This window comes from Podarcis cretensis (assembly GCF_951804945.1).
Source record: "Podarcis cretensis genome assembly, chromosome: 13".
In the NCBI taxonomy this organism is placed as follows: Eukaryota; Metazoa; Chordata; class Lepidosauria; order Squamata; family Lacertidae; genus Podarcis; species Podarcis cretensis.
The window spans coordinates 34,002,214-34,025,365 of record NC_137182.1 but is presented as its reverse complement, the minus strand read 5'-3'; the positions used below and the strand labels follow the sequence as shown (position 1 = coordinate 34,025,365).

Below are 23,152 nucleotides of genomic sequence, written 5' to 3'. Positions count from 1 at the left end.
TATAAATGTAATAATACATTTTAAAAATACATTGTTGTCGCAACCCATAGGATTAAATATTGGATGAGTATTTCAGTGTATGTGGCCTGATGATGTGAACCTTTGCAATGATGTGATGAGCAGCTTGCCCACTTGATATGTGTCCTTCCTAGCTGATGAAGGACAATTAGACAGAGGGTTGACTAGATGGATCTCAGGTGGTGTGAACAAGTCTCTGTGTGATGGAATTGTTCCAATTGACCTTAAACTTATGGTGATGCATCCATTTCTGTCGAAGCCCACCTTAGACCCTATAATGACTACTTTCTGGACATGAATATTATCATCTTGGGAAGATGGTGAAGACGGTGTGGTGGGGCAGATGGAGGAGTATCTCTAACCTACCTAAAGAGTTATGTCCCGTGTTTATTTTTTTTATAGTTAACACCTCTATTGGTGAAATCCACCAAGGTGTCTTCCTTTCCAATATATTTTTATTTCTTTCCCATACTTGGAATAGTGGTCCCCTAAAAATATTATTTAGAAAGCCTCTATGAACTTTCACCTTTTCGTACCACAGGTACGAGTGCCACCCGTACCTGTTATCGAAACCTTCCAAATCCAAGGAGTTTGGGCAAAGTGTCATCAATATGCTAATGACACACAGCTGTATTTCTCCATAAAGTCTAATTCAGGATAAGCTGTTTATGATCTGAACTATTTCCTTGGCAAAGTGATGACAGTCCATAAAGTGAGATTGAATCCTGGGAAGAACAAAGCATTGTATGTAGGTGATTCCCATATATGGGAGATTGGTCTATTCTGTATTCTGGATGGCTCACTCTGAAATAATAGGTTTGTCATTTAGGGGTGCTCCTGCGTCCAACTCTGGAAGCTTGAAAATTTGCATCTGATATTTTATCAATTTTCTTGGATAGGAATAATAGGACCACAATTATTTATGCACTAGCAACCTCAATATCTAGCTATTCCAATGTGCTCTATGTGGGGCTAACAGAAGTTCAGTAGATGCTACAGGTGTTGTAAAATGTTGAGGCTAGAGTGTTTATGGGGGCAGACTGCCACCAACAAAAATATGCTTGTTAAAACTACAGATAGGAGTTTTAGCAAGCATATTGTTAAAACTACAAAGTACCGCACCGTGTTTAAAATGATGATTTATCCCACTATCTCCTATGACCACCTTGTCATCCTGTGGAAATATGGAAGTCCTTTCTCCTAGAGTGATTCAAATGACTATAATAACACAAATGGAGAACTATCACTTGCTCTCAGAACTGACTGCTTTGGAAAGAAATTGGTCAACTTCTTCAACACTCTTCACTTTTTTCAGATATGGATGCCTGTACCAAATGTCCAGAAGACCAACATCCAAACAAGGGCCAAACTAAATGCATTGTTAAAGTTCTAAGTTTCCTCTCTTACAAAGAGGATTTAGGGATCATCTTAGCAATCTTGACTATTGCTTTTTCCTTGATCACAGCTTTAGTTCTTGGAATTTTTATGAAGCACAAAGAGACCCCAATAGTTAAAGCCAACAACCGGAACCTCACCTACATCCTGCTCATCTCCCTCCTCCTTTGCTTCCTCAGCTCCTTCCTCTTTATTGGGAAGCCTGGAAATGTGATCTGCCTTCTCAGACAAACAGTGTTTGCTTTCATATTCTCTGTGGCTCTTTCCAGCATTTTGGCAAAAACCATCACCGTGGTTATGGCATTTATGGCAACCAAGCCAGGTTCAAAAATGAGAAAATGGATAGGGAAAAGATTGACAAATTCTATCATCCTTTCCTGCTCCTTTCTTCAAGTTGCCATATGTACTCTTTGGTTAAGTACTTCCCCTCCTTTCCCAGACAAAGACATGCACTCAGCAAAGGAAGAAATCATACTAGAATGTAATGAAGGTTCAGCTACCATGTTTTATTGTGTCTTGGGCTATATGGGTTTCCTAGCCCTTATTAGCTTTATTATGGCTTTCCTGGCCAGAAAGTTACCTGACAGTTTCAACGAGGCTAAATTTATCACTTTCAGCATGTTGGTGTTTTGCAGTGTATGGTTATCCTTTGTTCCAACCTACCTGAGCACCAAAGGAAAATACATGGTAGCTGTGGAAATCTTCTCCATCTTGTCTTCCAGTTCTGGGTTACTGTGTTGCATTTTTTCTCCTAAATGTTATGTCATTATTTTGAGACCTGAGCTAAACAACAAGGAGCAATTAATAAGGAAAATAAGATGAAAGCATATATCTATGCCTTCATTCTGCTCCAAATCTATCTATCATCTATATCTATCTATATCTATCTATATCTATCTATATCTATCTATATCTATCTATATCTATCTATCTATCATCTATCATCTATATCATCTATCATCTATCATCTATCATCATCTATCATCTATATGTCTGTCATTCTATCAGCTATCTATGTCTATCACCTATATTTTTTGGTAAAGGTTATCTTTATTATATCCTCATATTCTGTTTTTTCTGGGTTGCACCATTCCTCTTTATGCTACATCATTGTGTTGGGCCTAGTTGAAGAACTGTGAGACTGAATTTATTATGCCCACTTCATTCTGCTCCTATGTTGATATGGCAGAGATATACTGAGAAATTTTGCATAGGTGTATGTTCAAGTAAACATGTCTCAGAGAATTCTTGCAAGTAGAGCTGAGACACACACATTTCACCCAGTGTGTATGCCCACCTACATTCTGCTAGACAAGCCCCCTCCTCCCCAGCTGATTGCTACTTGATTTTTTAGCTATATGTGCAGATACTCAGCTCAAGGGCTGACAGGACTTAGTATCCCCTCATGGTGATCTTGGTAGGTTACCCAGATGCAGTGCAATTCAAAGGGTGACAATTAATCTTGCTGAACCCCATCATCTAACCAGCAACCAGCAATTTGGCTCATTGATTTCAGGATATACCTCCAATGCCTACATTAAACCTTCCGACATCTGTAATCAATAAAGTTGTGGCCATATTTCATCTTGTGTTGTATGTGCACCCCCTCTGCCACTGGCTCCATTGTGCCTGGGCCCACAACAGCATGAGGTAGCATGGAGGAGTTCTTTCCCAAATGGGAGAGGAACATTGTACCTCTTCTCCTTCCCCTACAACTGTTAATGAAGTGAAGATGTTACTATCACAGTGAAACAAGTCTCTCTGGGCAGTCTATCAGTTTCAGAAGAAACCAGCACATGTATTCTATCTTAATATGAGGCATTACTTTTATCTAATTCCCCATGCTGTATCATTGGAGCTGTAAAATCAATTCCATGCCCTCAACCTGTCCCCAATTCTAGGTCAGAGGATCTAGTCTTGCTTCTAAGGCCACACTCCTCACACATCCTTATTTTTTGTTTTTGCCTGGCTTGAATGTGTCTCTGAAGCCTGATAATGCCTCTTGTTTACCTTGATGGAGGGTCAAGAGGGGTGTGTGAATGTATATAAAAACCAGCCTATTGCTGTGCTCTCTTTGGCCTCTGACTCCCAAAAGATTGCCCAGATGGGAGTGTGGCCATCTGGCTGAAGAAGGCCCCACACCCCTGCAGTAAATGCAGACATGTCTAAAACAGAACACAACTCACATCACTTCTCCACAGAGTTTGGATAAGGACTGTAAACACAAAGTCAGAGAAGGTCCAAACAAATTCAAAAGTGCAATTGTAACAGAAGGACAAATAAAGAACAAGTACATAGGGTTGGATAAATTCATTAAATGTGAGGAGACTTAGGTTCCCCATACTAATATTTTGTAATGCATATAAATAATACTGCATAAATATTTTAATAATAAGAAAAAATAATAGCAATAACAATAAAAGGGACATTCAGTAATTAGGCGCAATCTCTTTAAAGAGATTTAACCATCCTTCAAGTTATGTGAAATGTGAATGAACTGTGGGTGAACTAAAGTCAAGTTCTGGACACAGGGAGCCTGGTCCTGTCAACTGAGTCCCACCAACTATTGACCATCATGCAAACAGGGCAGAGGGGGGATGTAGACTATTGAGGGAGGGAGTTGTAGCATTTTGTTCATGCATGATGTAATTTCAGAAGCCAGCAGGACACTGGGAAAACAATTTTCTTCCCTATCATTATCAAAATTATTGGTTTGCATTGTCTTATGCAAAAGATATCAAGAGATCAACAGTGAACATCTGAAAAGAGATATTAGAGCCTTGTGTTGTTCAGAACTGGATCTAGGCATTGACAGAGCTCTATCGTATTGTTGTTTCAGCGTGTTTCCACCAGCTGACTCCACCATTATTTTTTAAACAAAAATATGTATACTGTGGGTATCTCTATTATTCATTCCTTCTCCTGATGCTCTTCTTAGACAAATGTTTTGTTCACTCTTCATCAGGTATCTCCATCATCAATTATTTTTTACAACAATTCTGATTTACAGAGTTTGAGAATTCTGAAGGTAACTCTTGCATAGTACCACAAAGCTATAGATGCCTGCAGCTGAATAGATAAAAACAAAGATACTGAAAAGAGAAAAAGAGTACTAAAAGCTTATACTTCTCACTCATGCTTAGAGTATAAATCAGTGAATGTTCTGATCAGGGAAACTGACAAAAAAAGGAGCCATTATGTCAGTGACCAAGATACTAATGCAGAGATTCCCTAACAACAACAAAACCATCCACCATTCAAGTGACTATGTAGCAAAACAGATAAAAGCCATATATAATGCTGTAGGCGGAAGCATGAAAATCTATATTTGGAGGGCATCCTTTGTCAATGGGATTATACAGGTGGTGGTGTTGCTGCTCATACTGGTGTGTCATACTGTAGGCAATACACATTCTATTAACTGCAGTACACTTGATGATCCCCTCCCTATACCTCATAAATTTCACCAGCCAGGAGACCTTGTCATCGGTGAGATTGTTTCTCAAGTCTACTTTCACTATAATAGCCTGTCTTTCGAGGAACAGCCTATACATGTATTGATTGATGAACCTATGTAAGGAAACATTTCTTTCTTCTATTGTAATAAGTTCATGTGACATTCACCATTATGCAGCTTTGTGATTAAGTAACTATTTTTACTTTGTGTGAAAAAGTGGTATCCCCACAGTATTTGGACTACTGTTTATTTTTGCTTTCTGCATTATGTCCCTGCGTTATGTTCCTGTTAATTAATCACTAATAGCCTTTCCACCAGACACTCCACAGAAATAAATGGATCGTGTACATTTCTGTAGGATTTCTGCAGAATAACAACATAGTAGAGTGTGCTCTTGTTATATTATGTTACTCCTGCTCTTTCCACATTTTGTTTCCTCTCATCCTTTGCCACTATATATACCCTCTTCCCTGCACTTCCAGTCTTCTGACTCTTTCAATATTGGATTTCATATTATATTTTAGAAATGCCGCCATGTTTCATTCCTCCAATTGTTTCCAGCCTATTCCCATTTTACAAAAGGACAAATCTGACTTTGTTTCTACAACTTAAAACGCTTTGGAGGGGAAACATGCAATCAAAAGCGACTTCCTAATGGATTTGCAAACATGACCCCATTTGTTATTCATACTTTTAAATATAAAAGTGCATTATTAAAGTGCTACTTTTTAGTTTATCTTGATGATATTGTTTCTGTGCCAAGGAAATTACTCCAATAGCTGCAGGGAGCAGTTTCCAAAGCACTTTTACTCTTCCAAAATATTGCAAAATTTTAGTTCTTGCAATTTCAGATACAGTGTCTTACTTTCTTAATTTCACCAAGTTACATTTCTTCAAACTATAATACCTTATGGTTTTAAGCTGATACTTGAAAGCATGTAGATGAGTACAATACATTTGTTATTGTCATAGTTGTTTTATGGTTGTTTTTCTTTTTACTCTAACTCTTATTTTATATTTGGTGTTAGCCGCCCTGAGCCCAGCCCGGGGAGGGCAGGGTATAAATAAATTTATTATTATTATTATTATTATTATTATTATTATTATTATTATTACAGATCTGTGCCTAAGAACTTTCAGCACATCCTGGCCTTAGCATTTGCTGTCAAAGAGATCAATGAGAATCCCAACATTTTATCAAACATTTCCCTGGGATTTCACATACTCAATAGCTACTACTCTACAAAGATGACCTACAAGGCCACTCTGAGCCTGCTTTCGTCACAACATAGGTTTGCCCCCAACTTCAATTGTCACAAGAAGAGCAATCTGATAGCTCTTATTGGAGGATGCATCTCTGAAATTTCTACCAATGTGGCCATAATTTCAGCCATTCACAAGACTCCACAGGTCAGCTGTGTGCATGGGGCATAAAGCTTTCATATTTGTTACACATCATCTTGATTTCAGCCAAACATTCCCTGTGATATTTTGCTTAGCAAGTTAATTGAATGCATACTAGAAGGTAGTACAATCAGGTGAATTCAATGCTTTTTGGATAACAGTTAACTGAATAACTTCAGAAGAGTCCTCCCAGATCAGACCAAAAATTAATATTGGGCCCCATTGCTCTGTCCCAGCTCCTGCCAACCTAGCAGTTTGAAAGTAGATAAATAGGTACTGCTGCGGCGAGAAGGTAAATGGTGTTTCCGTGCACTCTGGCACTCATCACAGTCCTCCGTGCTCCAGTAGCAGTTTAGTCATGCTGGCCACATGACCCAGAAAGCTGTTTGTGGACAAACGGCAGCTCCCTCAGCCTGAAAGCGAGATGAGCGCTGCACCCCATAGTCGCCTTTGACGGGACTTAACTGTCCAGGGGTCCTTTACCTTTACCTTTTATTGTACCTGCTTTGGCAGCAGTAAATGTGAAAGGGATCTCCAAGTTTAAATTGATTTCAAGCTAAATTTGAGTCGGCAGTGTCACTATAGCCGCAAAAAGTCTCCAGCAGCACTAAAGTACAGTAAACTGAAACATACCGGTAGTTTCTAATTCATAGAAAGTACCTTGAATTTGTCTCAAGGGGTCTCTGTGGGATTTCAAGGATCTGCCCTGACAAATGCAGGGTGGAGAAAACAGGTGCTGTTTCAGTATCTCACAAGTCTTTTCTCTAGGGGTCTGTGGCTTAATGTTTCTGGGTCTTGGTTCTGAACTGTAAAATGGATGTAAACAAACTGGAAGCAGTGCAGGAAAGGTTGGCATTGCTCTCAGAAATAAGTACTTCAAGAAAAAAAATTATATATGAAGTCTGCAGAAAATTAGACTAAGGGAGAACATTATAGCATTCTTCAAATATTCATAGTACCACAAAGGACTGAAATAGAATATTGGGATAAATTTATTAATAGTAAAATTAGTTAATTGATGGAATCAATTAGCAGAGGGAGGCCTTCAGACAGTGGCTATAGTTCTTGCATCACACAGGGTGGCATTAAAGAACCCCACACATTATGACTGTATGATTTGAAAAAAAATTTTTATTTCAGCTCACTTATGGATCATTTTTGACAACACAGGATGACAAAAGACTATTCCCTTTTCTGTACCAGATGGTACCAAATGAAGCTCACCAGCACAAAGGAGTTGTGAAGTTACTTCAGCATTTCAGATGGACATGGATTGGGCTCGTGGCTGTGGATGATGACAAAGGGGACAAGTTTTTACAGAAAATAGTGCCAATGCTTTCTCAGAATGGTATCTGTTATGCCTTCATTGTAAGACTACCAAAATACTCTTATGTAGATGAGTATATTGATATGCTTATAAAGCAATGGGAAAGCTATGTAACTGTCATCAAAAGAAATGTCAATGTATTGCTCATATATGGAGAATATCCATCCTTTCGAGTTTTGAGAATATTGCTGTTTCTAGCACCCTTCTTGCCAATGCCTCCTATTAATAAAGTGTGGATTATTACATCCCAATGGGATTTTGCATCACTATCTGTTCAAAAGATATGGGATATACAAACTTTTCATGGTTCCATTTCCTTCACAATTCACTCAAATCAGCCAAAAGGATTCCAAAAGTTCATTCAGATGGTTAGACCTTCCTGGTTTAAAGGAGATGGTTTTATTCAGGACTTCTGGGAACAGGCATTCAGCTGTTCATTAAATGTGTCTAAATGGGAAGAGAAGGAAAAAATCTGCACTGGAGAGGAGAATCTACAGAACCTTTCTGGAATTTTGTTTGAAATGAAGATGACTGGCCACAGCTACAATGTCTACAATGCTGTCTATGCTGTGGCACATACTTTTCATGCTATATATAAATCCTATTCCAAACACAGACGATTGGAAGAAAGAGACAGACTTTTTTTCCAGAATGTGCAACCATGGCAGGTAATTGCAAATAAACACTTGTAAAAAGAAGTCCAGCTTTTCCTGCAAAATGAAAGAGGATTTTAAATCTACATAAAACAACTCCACCCAAACTGTTCAACATTATCTTTTCTTTTTTGTAAATTCAAATAGAAATATTAAGTCACCACATGTATTAACCCCAAAATGAATAGGACTTCCTTTGTGAAGCTCCTTGAAATGATTTCAATAGTGTGTGTTTTTGGAGCTTTGTTTATAATCCCTTTTTATCTAGGTCCATCAACTTCTAAAGAGGATCTCATTTAACAACAGTGCTGGAGACATTGTGCACTTTGATGACAATGGAGAACTAGTTTCAGGTTTTGATATTACAAACTGGCTAATGTTCCCTAATGGCTCAGTGGTTAGAGTAAAAATTGGAAGACTGGAACCTCAGGCTCCCCAGGGCACAGAGTTATCTATTCATGATGAACAAATTGTGTGGCATCATAGCTTTAATCAGGTGAAACTGCAGATGCTCAAACATTTTAAAAATTCAATTTCAACCTATTCAACTTTCTAGATGTAGTTCCTTCCCTTCTTTGTAAAAATATATTATATTATATTAATTATATTATATTATATTATATTATATTATATTATATTATATTATTATGTCATTTTGACCAAACTGCGGGAGGCAGTGGAAGACAGGAGTGCCTGGCGTGCTCTGGTCCATGGGTCACGAAGAGTCGGACATGACTAAATGACAAAACAACAACAATTATGTCATAATAAATTTGCCTAAAGGGGGGGGAATATATGGAAATCTTTTTTTTTTTTTTTGAAAGAGTGAGATCACATTCTGTCAAACAAATATGCAAAAACAACAGTGTGTTAGTACAAACTGTGACTATACATCTAACTCATTTTACCTTGAGCCTGAAGGTTAGGGCTCAGGCAGGATAAGAAAGGATTTTTTAAAAAATGTACTGAACTGGTAAGGGAAATGTTGAGGGACTGCAACTGAGCTGAGAAAGGGATTAGAAGACAAAATTAAAGACACATCATAGGCTGACATATGGAACAAAAGATCTATGAGATCAACCTAAGGGTGCTGAGAATTGTAGATCTATGAGGGACAAATCAAACTCCCCAGGATTCTTTAGGAGAAATTGTGTGATTAAAAGTATTTTAAATGTATGTTAAATGATGACTACATGCAGCAGTAGAACCTCAGGTCTGAGATAAGCCATTCATCCCAACCCATTAATCATGACCACATTGACCCTCCATCACCCTCTACATCTACATCCTGGGAGCTGACTACAGGTACACTTCAGGATTCTGAATCATGTGGGGATCCAATACAGGTAGAGAAGGCTCCCCAATGCAGACATTCAGCCCTTAGCATATGGAGAGTAGTAAGAAGTGAACGCTACAGAATGATTGAGTAGGAGTCTCCTGCCAAGCTATTCTAATCACATGGAGGTGAATTACTGAAGAGCCTAATGTTTTATTGCCAGATTATTATTCTTTTCAGGTGCTGCCCTTGTCTGTGTGCAATGAAAACTGCAATCCTGGCTACAGCAGGAAAAAGAAAGAAGGAGAGAAATTTTGCTGCTATGATTGTGCTCTGTGTCCAGAAGGGATGATCTCTCATGAGAAGGGTAGGAGACATAATGTAAAGATATGAAGAAATGCTCATAATTATTTGAGAATGATTATTCCCTGAATATATATGAAGTTGTTTCACAACGGCATTTCGAAACAGAATCCACCTAAAAAAAAATTAAAGTGTATGTAACAGCATCAGATAGTCAATAGGACAAATCTGCTCCAAATCATAATGATGATGAGGATGTGGGCAAATGTGAATAGTATTCCTATATTAGTGTAATATAGCTTATTATTATAACCACATTACAGATGAGGGCTAAGACAGAATATCTGCTCACCTGAGGCCCTGGGTGGGCAGCCTTTGCTACATTACACGGCCATAGTGGGTCCAGGGGCCCCACCATCTTTGGCACAGCCTTAGCCAAACCTACTCTTTCCTGTCATCAATAAAAGTTGTGGCCTAATTCAACCCAATACCAGCCTCAGTGTCCATTCTTGTGGCCCTTCCTGCACCTGCCGTGGCTATCATTCATCTGTGACAGTAAAGACAAGAGCACAGCACAAATCACAAACACTTTTGGAAGCACAAAAGCTAATAATAATGAATTATTGCTTGTTCTATGTGATTATGCCAGTCGTCTCTCCTAGAGTTGGTCAAATAACTGCAAATAAAAGGAAAGGAAACAAAAGGAAACACTTTCACGTTATAGGATGACATTACTTCAGATTGGAGCCTATGAAGCCAGGAAGCTCACTGGCAGTGGTTCTCCAGGATGTCAAGCAGGAGTCTTTTCCAGGGTCCCTTTGCATACAAAGTAGATACTCTACCATTGAGTTACAGCTCTCTCTCCCCACCCCCCATTTTACAAGTTTGAACTAACAAAATCTAAGCAGCTTTTCCCTTTCCCCCCTCAGACATGGATGGCTGTGTCAAATGTCCAAAAGAACAGTATCCCAACAAGGACCAAAGTCAATGCACTCCCAAGGTTGTAAACTACCTCTGTTACAAAGAAGATTTAGGGATCATCTTGACTATATTGGCGATTTCTTTCTGCTTGATCACAAGTTTAGTACTTGGAATTTTTATGAAGTACAAGGACACTCCCATAGTCAAAGCCAACAACCGAACGCTCACCTACATCCTCCTCATCTCCCTCCTCCTTTGCTTCCTCTGTGCTTTGCTCTTCATTGGACAGCCTGGAAAGGTGACTTGTCTTCTCCGACAAACAGCTTTTGGCATTGTCTTCTCTGTGGCCCTTTCCTCTGTGTTGGCAAAGACTATCACTGTGGTTCTGGCATTCATGGCAACCAAACCAGGATCTAGAATGAGGAAATGGGTGGGGAAAGGACTAGCAAATTCTATTGTCCTTTCCTGCTCCCTCATTCAATCAGGAATTTGTACTCTTTGGTTAAGTACATTTCCCCCATTTCCTGATAAAGACATGCACTCACTGAAAGGGCAAATCATTGTGGAATGTAATGAGGGCTTACCTTCTATGTTTTATTGTGTTTTGAGCTATATGGGCATTCTGGCCATTGTCAGCTTTATTGTGGCTTTCTTAGCCAGGAAGTTACCCGATAGTTTCAATGAAGCCAAATTTATCACTTTCAGCATGTTGGTGTTTTGCAGTGTGTGGTTATCCTTTGTTCCAACCTACCTGAGCACCAAAGGAAAATACATGGTGGCCGTGGAGATCTTCTCCATCTTGTCTTCCGGTGCTGGATTACTGGGTTGCATCTTTTCCCCAAAATGCTACATTATTCTGCTGAGGCCTCAGCTGAACAACAAGGAGCAACTAATAATAAGAAAAGGTGATAGAATATAAGGCTGTATCTTTATTCTTCATATATATATGAATGCCGATGCTAGGGATCTCAGGGATCTTAACTAAGCATCCCTTCTCAAATTCCTTCTCAAATTCCTATGAATTCCTATGACTAAAGTTGTGCTGACATTTGGTTCCTCTATTATACCTCCTACCATGGTTTTGCTCTAACACAGTATATGGGGGTCCACTGACTCCTTCCTACCCCCATACCTAAGGAGAAATTGAGTCACAATGTGTGGCATTTACCAACTATGGGTGAAAAAATGCTTTGCCTGTTCTCATTTTCCTGTGGCTATTTGTAAAGTGATGCTTCTGCAAGCATTCTGGCAGTGGTTTATATTTTTACCAGATATCATGTTCTTAAGAAGTTTCTGTTCATTTCCACATGCATACAGTGAATTGGAAAAGTATTGCAATATAATATAATGTAATGAGGGTTCCAATGCTACATCTTTTCTTTTGTTGTCTTTTGTCTTGTCTTGGGCTATATGAATTCCCTGGCTTCATCACAGTTTCCCTTCCTAGGAAATTCAATGCAATCAGATTGATCATTTTTCAGCTTATTGATCTTTTGTTGTGCTTGAATTTATATTCTTCCAATACTAGGTACACTCATTCTGTTTTGCATATTACACACATTCTAACAACAATGAATAGGCATGTCATTAATTGCAAACCTAGCTCCATGGTCACTTATTGAAAAAAATAGAAAACAAAGAGTATTATATTGATTTGAGTTCTTTGGAGCTGGAAGTTGTATATAAATATAAAGTAATTACTATTATAAATTAATTCTTATTATAGTGAGGGAAGTTTCCCATTATGAAATATTGATGATGAATCTGGAAACAACTTGCCTTCTACGCTGGGTCAAACTGCTAAAATATTAATTAATTGTGCTGTGTTTCAACTTTCCGCCTTTTCTCTTGAAATTAACATAAATGAATTTGCTGCTTTATGAGAATCTAGCAGCCTTACAAGACCATAAGCTTAACATGAGTCAACATTATAAAATTCAATAGCAGAAATATAGTGTCCAGTGTAATAACATCACTCTATCACTTGGTCAGGTCCCATCTGCAGTACTGAGTCCAGTTCTGGGCACCACATTTTAAGAAGGATATTGTCAAGTTGAAAGGTGTGCAGATGACAGGAACCAAGATGATAAAGTGTCGACCTCATGAATAGAAAGGGAAAGGAATATTGACAAACTATACATAAATAAATTAGGATTGCGATAATAAGAAAATACAGAAAGATATAATGAGAATGAAATGAAGTGTTGTGAGGTCAGTGGAAGTCTTTGTTTTATCAACTTTGGTTATGTAACGATGAATACAGTGTTGGGAATATGTCTGTCTTTCTTCTTTTTTCTTTGTCCTTTTTCTTTGTTTCATTTCTTTTTTCTTTTTCTTTTCTTTCATTCTTTGTTTCGTGTTTTAATCTGTAAGATTTGGAATTGTTTCTCTTTTGTTTTGGCGTATTGTTATATTTTGTTGTTAATATTAATAAATATTACTTTTATTTTTTTAAAAAATATGATAAAGTGTCTGAAAACCAAACCTTATGAGGAACAATGGGAGTTGGGTATGCTTAGCCTAGAGAACAGAAGACTGAGAGGGGGATATGATAGCCACCTTTAAATATCTGAAAGGCTGTCTCGTGGACGATGGAGCAAACTTGTTTCCTGCTGCTCCAGAGGGCAGGACCTGAACCATTGGGTTCGAATTACAAGAAAGGAGAATTCAACCCAACATTAGAAAGAACCTTCTGACAGTAAGAGCTGTCTGATACTTTGTTCCACTATTGTGGAAAATGGTGGTCCTTCCTTCATTGGAGCTCCTTAAACAGAAATTGGATAGCCATCTGTGAGGGTTAATTTAACTGTGATTCCTGCATTGAAGGGGCTTGGACCCTTGGAGTCTCTTATACAATTCAACAACAATTTGGTTCTACCTGACTTTCCTCATTCAGAGAAAACCAATTACCCATGACTGCAAGCTTTTAATCATACCAATAGCATACCAAAATGATTTTTATTAGTCCCACTTCCTTCATCCAGGAAACATAATGATTGGTGCTAAAATTCACCAAGAGATTCCTGCATTACAGGCGGTTGGACTAGATGACCCATGTGATCCCTTCCAACTCTACAGTTCTACAATTTCATTATTTTGTGCGCCACTAACTGTTTATCATATGTCAAAGGAGAAAATAATAGTTGTAATATTCAGGGCAGTGGGACTCCTAGCAGTTTCAGAATGCACAAGGCAACTTGAAATGACAACAGCACACAAGGGAAATGATAATAATCCCAATCATTGTCAGAATTACTGGTATCTATCCTCTGACACAGCAGACATCCAGAGCCCAACCTGCATATGAAGAGAGGCATAAGAAACCATCAACAAAGTTTGATATTAGACATAGGCAGGACTCTGTCATTCTTTTGGGTGTTCATTTCCTCTTTACATGTTAGGATATTTTTTCAGCAGCTGATTAAGCCCTAGTTTTTAAAAAATAATAATAAATAAATAAATTCCATGAGTATCCTTGTCCAATTAACTTTCCACTTCAAAGTTTCTTACTGTGAAAATCAAACCTCCTTGGCTAGATACAAAAACATATACATATGCAGGCATCCACACACATGTTGTTGCATCATAATACAGCTTATATTATTTAATATCTTATGCTGCTTTGGATAAGTGGATTGGAAAATCTTAAGAGTATACTTTTCCCCCCCTTTGCAGACCAAAGCAAACTTATTGGTATACATACCTGAACAGATGAGGGATTAGAAATAAACATACTTCTCAGTGAGTCTTTGAGGATAAACTGAGTAGATGAAGAGAATACCTTGATCAGGGACACTGATGGACAAGGCACCGTTATTAGTTCTGAGAACAGGATGCTGCTTCACAGATTCTCAAAGAGGTCCTTCTGCTAATCAGCATAGAGACAGAATCATCCATCATTCAAGGGAAGCTGTAGCAAAACAGATAACAGCTACATATAATGTTGTAAATGGAAACATGAGAACCTATGTTTGGAAGGAATGTTATGCTCACAAGCTCATGATGGTGATGATTTTGCTACTTGTACTGCTGTGCCCTACTGTGTGCCAGGCACATTCTATTAATTGCAGCATCTATGATGATCCCTTACCTATACCTCATGCATTTTACCAGCCAGGTGAACTTGTTATCGGTGAAATAGTTTCCCAGGTCTTCTTCCTCTACAATAACCTCTCTTTCACAGAACCACCAACACAGATCTTGATTGATGAACCAGTGTAAGGCATCATTTATTTTCTCTTGCTTCTGTAATATATTAAGAGAATAATAGTAGAGAACACATAATTGTGCAATCCTGCATTTTTGTCATGCTTTCTATATTAAATTGTTCGGCAGAAACCACTAGTATGTTTTCCTCCACCATCACCATTGAAATGAATGAGTACTGTGTATTTCTTTCTTTCTTTTAATATATCTTTATTGATTTTGAGAATATAGCTATAAAAAGTCAATAAGATGTACAAATCAATCAAAAGACTATATAAAACCCCATAACCATAACTGTGACTGTGTGAAGTACAGAGGTTGCTTACATCATATTCATCTTCAATATTAAGGGATTGATGAGTAAGAGCTTACATCAAAGTGAAATCAGATCAGAAGCCAGCAACAGTAACAGCAAAATCAGTTGAATACCTACAATCCATTTCTATAGTGTTTGTGCAGGATAACAACACTGTATATTATATTTATCATTTAGTTACTGCCCCATTTCTCTTTTTTCCATATTTTGTTTCCTCGTTCTTAATCTCAAATGATGCACTCTCTTATGCCCTTCCAATCATCTGTTTTTAAAATCATTTATTTCAGATTATTATATTTTAGAAATAACAGCATGTTTCACTCTTCCTGTTGTTTTAACACTTTCATTTGAAAAGTAAAGCAGGCTGGACAGGGAACCACAACCTGGCTCTAAAAAGGGTATGCATGTAATACCTGTATTTGTAAACATAGTTAATATTTATCATACTTTTCAATTCAAAAACACACAGGCACAACATTATAGGGGTCTACATTTTTTAAAAAAGTTATTTGTGAATTGGCTGCCAAGTACCACGCACTAGTTAGTCTGAGATAATATATATATAGTGAATTGCTTTCAAATATACGTTAGTTTTTTGAAGCCTGTAAAGCTCCCTTTTGTACTTTTCACTTGAAATATATTCTCTGTTTTCATCTGTTTATGACAGATGTTCTTCTATTGTATTTATGCATCACAGATAATAAAAATGCACTGTTGTCAGTTGCTTCAACAAGGTCCATATTATTGTATATTTCTTGCTTCACTGTATTGCATAAGATAATAAGAATATCACTGGAAATAAGAGTTTCACTCTCCTCTAGGTCCTGTCCTCTAAACTAGAACTAAAATCAGCTCTAAAACATTCTTTAAAGAAACTGTTAAAAACATTCTAAAAACAATTAAAATCATTCTCAGCCAGTGACCTCAGTATCTCCAGGATCAGTTTTTTTAAAGTCATGAAATGCTTGGGTAAACAGGAATGTTTTTCACTTGTTGATGGAAGACAGTGATGGGGGAGAGAGGCATAGACCTCACTAGGAAGGCATTCCACAGATGGGCAACCACCACGGAAAACCCTTGGTCAGGATCACTTCCAAATGCGTTGCACTCAGTTTCATCACCACCAAAGCCACCATAGACTCTGAGATGGTTGAAGGAACAATTTTTAGGTATTTGGGTTTCAAGCTATTTAGGGTTTCATATGATAATATGAACACATTGAATTTGGTCTAGTAGCTCACTGACAACCCATGTCCATTGGAAGGCTAGCAGTCACAAGTTGTTTGCAGGCTTTTTCAATGGTGTTTCAAATATACACAATCTCACTTTAATACACAGTGCCTTTGAATGTAACCCCCATGTAAATTGGGAATTGCCTGTACTGCTTGCTGGCAGTCACCTTGCAGGAAGGAACAGAACCAATCAGGTATCTTAATTTTTACTTCAATATTTCACCTTCTTGAGTATTAAGTTACAGCTCATTCTTGAAAGTGTGTTGATGAAGACTATAAATCTGCTTTCATTATTGATGATTTGTTAAATAGCTGCAACTCTTTTTTACAGTTCAGTGCCCAAGAACTACCAGCACATCCTGGCCTTAGCATTTGCTGTCAAAGAGATCAATGAGAACCCCAACATCTTGTCAAATGCCTCGCTGGGGTTTCACATCCTCAATAGTTACTACACTGCAAAGATGACTTATAAGGCTGCCCTCAGCCTGCATTCCACACAACAGAGGTTTGTCCCCAACTTCAAGTGTCACAATCAGAACAAGCTGATCACCATCATTGGTGGATGCATCTCTGAAATCTCTGCCAATGTGGCCATCATCTCAGCAATTCACAAGACTCCACAGGTAAATAAGGTGGTACAGAAAATTCACAGCTGTGGCACACCATCATGATTTCAGCAAATCCTTTGATAAATGATATTAAGGTGTTATAACAGTTAAATGACAAAACAATCCAGAGGACTCACAGCACACTGAACACTAACTATTGTAGCACAACTGTGTTATACAAAGTTAATTCCTGTATCATTTAAACTGTAGAATTGTCAGCAGCAAGGGGGGGAGGGGGAGAAAAAGAAGGGAAAACTATATTTCCATTTAAAATTAGGACAATCATCTTAACTGTAAGTGCAATTGAGCAATTGAACCAGTGCAATTCTTCTCTAACAAAACTTTTACAGTGAATTTATCCCAATATAATGCACCTGTGTTTTATTTTCACCAATACATATGAATTCATTGATGCATTCAGTGTGTTTCAGTGTCTGGCATTGTGATGTATCACAGGGAACTATTATGTTCATAATGCTATTTAGCATCTCTTTGAAACTTTTGGTAGAGCTTAGGATGTTTGGGGAAAGCTGTCAAAGAATCGTAGAATCTTATAGTTGGAATGGACCCCAAGGATCATCTATTTCAACCCCCTGCAACACAGGGATCTCAGCTAAAGCATCCATGACAGGTGGCCATCCAATCTCTGTTTTAAAAACCTCCAAGGAAGAAGGGTCCACAACCTTATGTGGGAGTCTGTTCCACTGCTGAACAGCTCTTACTGCCAGAAAGTTTCTTCCTAATGTTTGGTCTGAATCTCTCTTCTTGCAACTTGAAGGCATTGGTTCGAGCTCTACCCTCCAGAGCAGGAGAAAGCTCCCCCCTCCATGTGACAGCCCTTCAGATATGTAAAGATGGCTATCATATCTCCTCTCAGTTTCCTCTTTTCCAGACTAAACATACCCAGCTCCTTCAAGCACTCCTCATAAGGCTTAGTTTCCAGACCCTTGATCATCTTGGTTGCCTTCCTCTGCACATGTTCGAGCTTGTCAACATTCTTCTGAAATTTTGTTGCCCAGAATTGGACACAGTATTTCAAGTGTGGTCTGACTAAGGCAGAATGGAGTGGTACTATTACCGGTACTTCCCTTGATCTGGACACTATTCTTCTGTTGATGCAGCCTAGAATAGCATTAGCTTTATTTGCTGCTGCATCACACTGTTGACTCATTTTTAAGTTGTGGTCCACCAAGACCCCTAGTTTCTTTTCACGTGTACTGCTAATAAGCTAGGTGTCACCCATCTGGTTCTTCCTGCCTAAGTGCAGAACCTTACATTTGTCCCTATTGAAATTCATTTTGTTAGCTTGCACCCTGTTTTCCAATCTGTTAAGGTCATTTTGAATTCTGATTCTGTCTGTCTTCTGTGGCATTAGCTACCCCCCCCCCCCCAGTTTGATTCAATGATTCAATGGCTCATAATTCTAAGATACAATATTCTCTTTTATTTAAAATGAGAAATGTTTACTTTTTTTATTTCAGCTCACTTATGGATCATTTTCAGCATTACAGAATGACAAAATGCTATACCCATTTTTGTACCAGATGGTCCCAAATGAGGCTCATCAGCACATAGGAGTTATCCGGCTATTTCAGCATTTCAAATGGACTTGGGTTGGACTGTTAGCTGTAGATGATGACAAAGGGGATAGGTTTTTACAAACAATGGTCCCAATTCTTTCCCCAAATGGCAACTGTTATGCCTTCATAATAAGAGTACCAAAATGGAATTATGTGGATGAGATGATAGACTTGCTTATACAGCAGCAGAAAAACTATGAAATTCTCATGGAGAGAAAATGCAATGTAATGTATGTATATGGAGAACCTCCATCCTTTCAGATTTTGAGAATGTTGTTGTTTCTAGCACCCTTCTTGGCACTGCCACCTCTAGTAAAAGTTTGGGTTGTAACTTCCCACTGGGATTTTGCATCACACTCTGTACAAAAGGTATGGGATATACAGGCATTCCATGGCACCATATCTTTCACAGTTCACTCAAATCAGCCATTAGGATTCCGAACGTTCACAGACACGATACAACCTTCCTGGGCCAAAGGAGATGGTTTCATCCAGGACTTCTGGGAACAAGCATTCAGTTGTTCACTAATGATGTCTAAGCAGCAAGAGAAGGACGGGAAGAAAACCTGCACTGGGGAAGAGAATCTGGAAAGCCTTTCTGGAGTTCTCTTTGAAATGAATATGACTGGACACAGCTACAATGTCTACAATGCTGTCTATGCAATGGCACATGCTTTGAATGCTATATACAAATCCCATGTCAAACGTAAAAGATTGGAGGAAAGAGACAGATTGGCATTTCAGAGAGTACAGCCATGGCAGGTAATTTCAAGTCAACACTTAAAATAGAAAAGAAGTAAACTTTATGATTCAGAGGTAAAGGGATCTCTACATTTAAAAAAATCACCAAATTCCCACACTGATTTACATAAGCAATAGCTCCCCGATTATGAAATAGTGATTTATTATTTATAATGGGCCATGCACATGAAGCTAAATGGATAGGAGAGATAGGTGGAAGTATAAAGTCCCAAAAGTGGAGGAGAATGAATTCTTTGTTAGATAATTCTTTGTTAGAAATAGAACTTTGTTAGAACAGACTTTTCTGAAGCTCATGGAATAAATGTTACATGCGGTCAGAAGTAAGATATTTCAGGAGTCACAGGGCATGTTTGTACCTTGGGTTTTTACCTTTCTTACAGATAGCAAGTCAGGTCCAGTTTCAAGACTGCAACACATTGATGACATCAACTCCAACTATTTATTTTTGTGGCAACATATCACCTATATTTGACCACCTCTTTGATTATGCAAAGATTCATTTTTCCAACAAATAGGAATCTGCAGGGTTAACTTCGCCCAAACAGTTGGACCAATTTAGCAGTCCCTTTCTTACATCCAAAGTAATAATCTCAATACCTAGTCATTCATATTCTCTTTCAATCTAGGTGCATCACTTTCTAAGGTGGATCACATTCAATAACAGTGCTGGAGACACTGTGCGCTTTGATGACAATGGTGAATTAGTTACAGGTTTTGATGTTACAAACTGGGTGACATTCCCCAATGGCTCACTGGTTAGAGTGAAAGTTGGAAGACTCCAACCTCAGGCTCCTTCAGGCAAAGAATTAACCCTTAATGATGAGCAAATTGTCTGGCATAAAAGTTTTAATCAGGTGAGACATAGCAAAAAATATTTAAATAATCAAATGAGATTTTTTTTATTTTTGGCCAGTTCATATTTCTATCTGGTTTTCAGGCTCTGAACAATGCTGATTAAAATTATTATAAAATAAATCATAAGCCCCTTAAATGTCACATCACTCCAAGTGAGCTCTCAGTAAATTTTTGACCTCATAAATTATTTTTTTATATAATAAAGAACCCTGCCTCCTCAACAACATCACTTCCTGTTTTGTGAATAAATGCTTTCACGTAAGCCATGTTTAATAATTTTGAAAACGATTATGGAGGTGATAAACTTTGTCTGATCTTTATGACAAGGTTTCATGTTCCAATCTGAGCTTGGTGAAGGCAAAATTCACTGTCTTCTCTCAGTCATACTTTCATGCCAAGAGATGAGCTATTTTCAAGACCCACTCTCTTAGTGCAAATCATCCTTCATGCTTCTTTAAAGGTGCTGCCTGTTTCTGTGTGCAATGACAACTGCTACCCAGGCTACAGCAAAAAAAAGAAGGAGGGAGAGAAATTTTGCTGCTATGATTGTGCTCCATGTCCAGAAGGGATGATCTCTCACCAGAAGGGTAGGAGAAATAATGAACAGAAATATCAAGGAAGTTCTGTGATGCATCATCTTTTTATTTACTTGTATTTACTTACATTTTATTATATGTTCCTTGAAATTATAAAAAAGATTTTAGCTGGTTTGCCAGCCATCCCATCATCGAAAGCAGAAGGAAATGTGCCCATCTTGAACATGCCCAGTTAAGAACTGCCAACCTATATTATCCCTGCCTCAAAACGCAATGACAGCTACTCTTACTTGAAATTAACAAAGCTATATTTATTCAACCAAATAACGGTGCAGGTTCAGCAGGCCACAGAAGGTAAATAAGTCAAGTTTTTAAGATGCATGAGCAAGGAAAGTTGTTCATAACTAAACAGAAGGTATGAAGATCCCCCAAGAGTTGAAATCCCCGTTGTACAGAGCTTTTAAAGATGAGACAGAGCAAGCTCACTCGTGGAAATCCCTTTTTGTCAGTTCTGCTGAATGTGTGCTCCATTAGGTGTGTGTCAAGAGGTGGATTCCCTCTGATCCCACCTACAAAGCTGGTGTCTGTCTCCTGGCAGAAAGGTGGTTTTCTACCCTTTGTCTCCAGCTTTGCTGCCACCTCATCCTGCTGGCTAGTTGGCTAGCTGAAGTAACTAGAGCTAACTATTGTGGAAATATGTATTTTTATTTGCCTACATAAGTCAAGTTTTCAGCAGCCATATAAATGTAGAACTAGAAAGTGCCTCACAGCTGTTAACTATATCTTCCTTTTTTAAAGATGCTGATGCCTGTGTCAATTGTCCAGAAGAACAGTGTCCTAACAAGGAACAAACTAAATGCATTCCAAAGGATGTGAACTACCTCTCTTACAAAGAAGATTTAGGGATCATCTTAACTATATTGGCAATCTCTTTCTGCTTGATCACAAGTTTAGTACTTGGAATTTTTATGAAGTACAAGGACACTCCCATAGTCAAAGCCAACAACCGAACCCTCACCTACATCCTCCTCATCTCCCTCCTCCTTTGCTTCCTCTGCTCCTTGCTCTTCATTGGACATCCTGGAAAGCTCATCTGCCTTCTCCGACAAACAGCCTTTGGTATCATATTCTCTGTGGCCCTTTCTTCTGTGTTGGCAAAGACCATCACTGTGGTTCTGGCTTTCATGGCAACCAAACCAGGATCTGGAATGAGGAGATGGGTGGGGAAAAGAATGGCAGATTCTATTGTCCTTTCCTCTTCCTTGATTCAAGTTGGCATTTGTACTCTTTGGTTAAGTACCTCCCCTCCTTTCCCAGATATGGACATGTACTCATTGGATAGGGAAATCATAGTGGAATGTAATGACGGTTCTGTTTTCATGTTTTACTGTGTCTTGGGCTACATGGGCTCACTGGCCATTGTCAGCTTTGTTGTGGCTTTCCTGGCTAGGAAGTTGCCCGACAGTTTCAATGAAGCCAAGTTCATCACTTTCAGCATGTTGGTGTTTTGCATTGTTTGGTTATCCTTTGTTCCAACCTATCTAAGCACCAAAGGGAAATATATGGTGGCTGTAGAGGTCTTTTCCATCTTGTCTTCAAGTGCTGGGTTACTGGGCTGCATCTTCTTCCCTAAATGCTACATCATTCTGCTCAGGCCTGAGCTGAACAACCGGGATCAATTAATAATAAGAAGAAAATAAAAAGAAGAATAAATACATTTCTTTCTGCTCATATATGTAGTCCTTTGGAAATGCTTATGTTAGGTATATCTGTAATTCCAGTACAAGTGCTTCCTTAGTTAAAAATTTCTGAAGAAATTCTTAGCCACAGCCCACCTCAAAGTACTCCCTATATTGATTCAGGCAGAGAATAAGAGATACCTGATTATGATAAGGGGTTGGTGGTCTACTCCTTCTGTCTGCCTCTTCCTATTCTTAGTAATGTGAAGATATACTAGCACACCAGCACTAGTGGGGGGGGGCGCAGTTCCCACTAGTGTTGTGAAATTCTGTGCCATAATCTCTAATTGGAAACATGGGCCTTACAGACTGTTGCAGGGGAAGGAGACAAGAGCCAGTTCAAGCACCACAGCTGGCATCTTTTTATTTTTATTTTAAAAGTAAGGGCTTGTAGGCACTATATGGTTTTCTACATTATTTTTAGGTTCTGTCCCTGTGAAGTATCCCTCTGTGGTGCTAAATCAGAGTCAAGAGGCATTGCATACCCTCCAAGTGTCCAGATTTTCCAGGCATAGTCCTGGAATTAAGAAGGCCACCCTGACTGGCCATTGTCAGCTTTGTTGT

General features: G+C 38.5%; 3 protein-coding genes across 3 annotated transcripts in view; all 3 read left to right on the top strand.

Annotated features, from left to right (window-relative positions):
* Window positions 1-2,235, top strand: part of LOC307201599 (vomeronasal type-2 receptor 26-like) — a gene marked incomplete at both ends in the record, with an annotated part of 71,067 nt that extends 68,832 nt beyond the window's left edge. The window contains one exon of the mRNA XM_079950879.1: window positions 1,334-2,235. Coding sequence (XP_079807005.1) covers window positions 1,334-2,235 — 902 coding nt within the window. The remainder of the gene's footprint in view (window positions 1-1,333) is intronic.
* A 3,883-nt stretch (window positions 2,236-6,118) lies between these two features.
* Window positions 6,119-11,673, top strand: LOC307201598 (vomeronasal type-2 receptor 26-like; the record flags this gene model as incomplete). The annotated part of the gene is made up of 5 exons (XM_079950878.1): window positions 6,119-6,280; window positions 7,415-8,269; window positions 8,523-8,750; window positions 9,771-9,897; window positions 10,763-11,673. 5 exons carry the CDS (start codon window positions 6,119-6,121, stop codon window positions 11,671-11,673), a joined length of 2,283 nt encoding a protein of 760 aa, XP_079807004.1.
* Window positions 11,674-14,552: 2,879 nt separating this feature from the next.
* LOC307201597 (vomeronasal type-2 receptor 26-like) lies at window positions 14,553-22,549 on the top strand (the record flags this gene model as incomplete). Its single annotated transcript, XM_079950877.1, has 6 exons — window positions 14,553-14,971; window positions 16,840-17,131; window positions 18,598-19,458; window positions 20,085-20,312; window positions 20,774-20,900; window positions 21,648-22,549. 6 exons carry the CDS (start codon window positions 14,553-14,555, stop codon window positions 22,547-22,549), a joined length of 2,829 nt encoding a protein of 942 aa, XP_079807003.1.
* Between the last annotated feature and the right edge of the window lie 603 nt (window positions 22,550-23,152).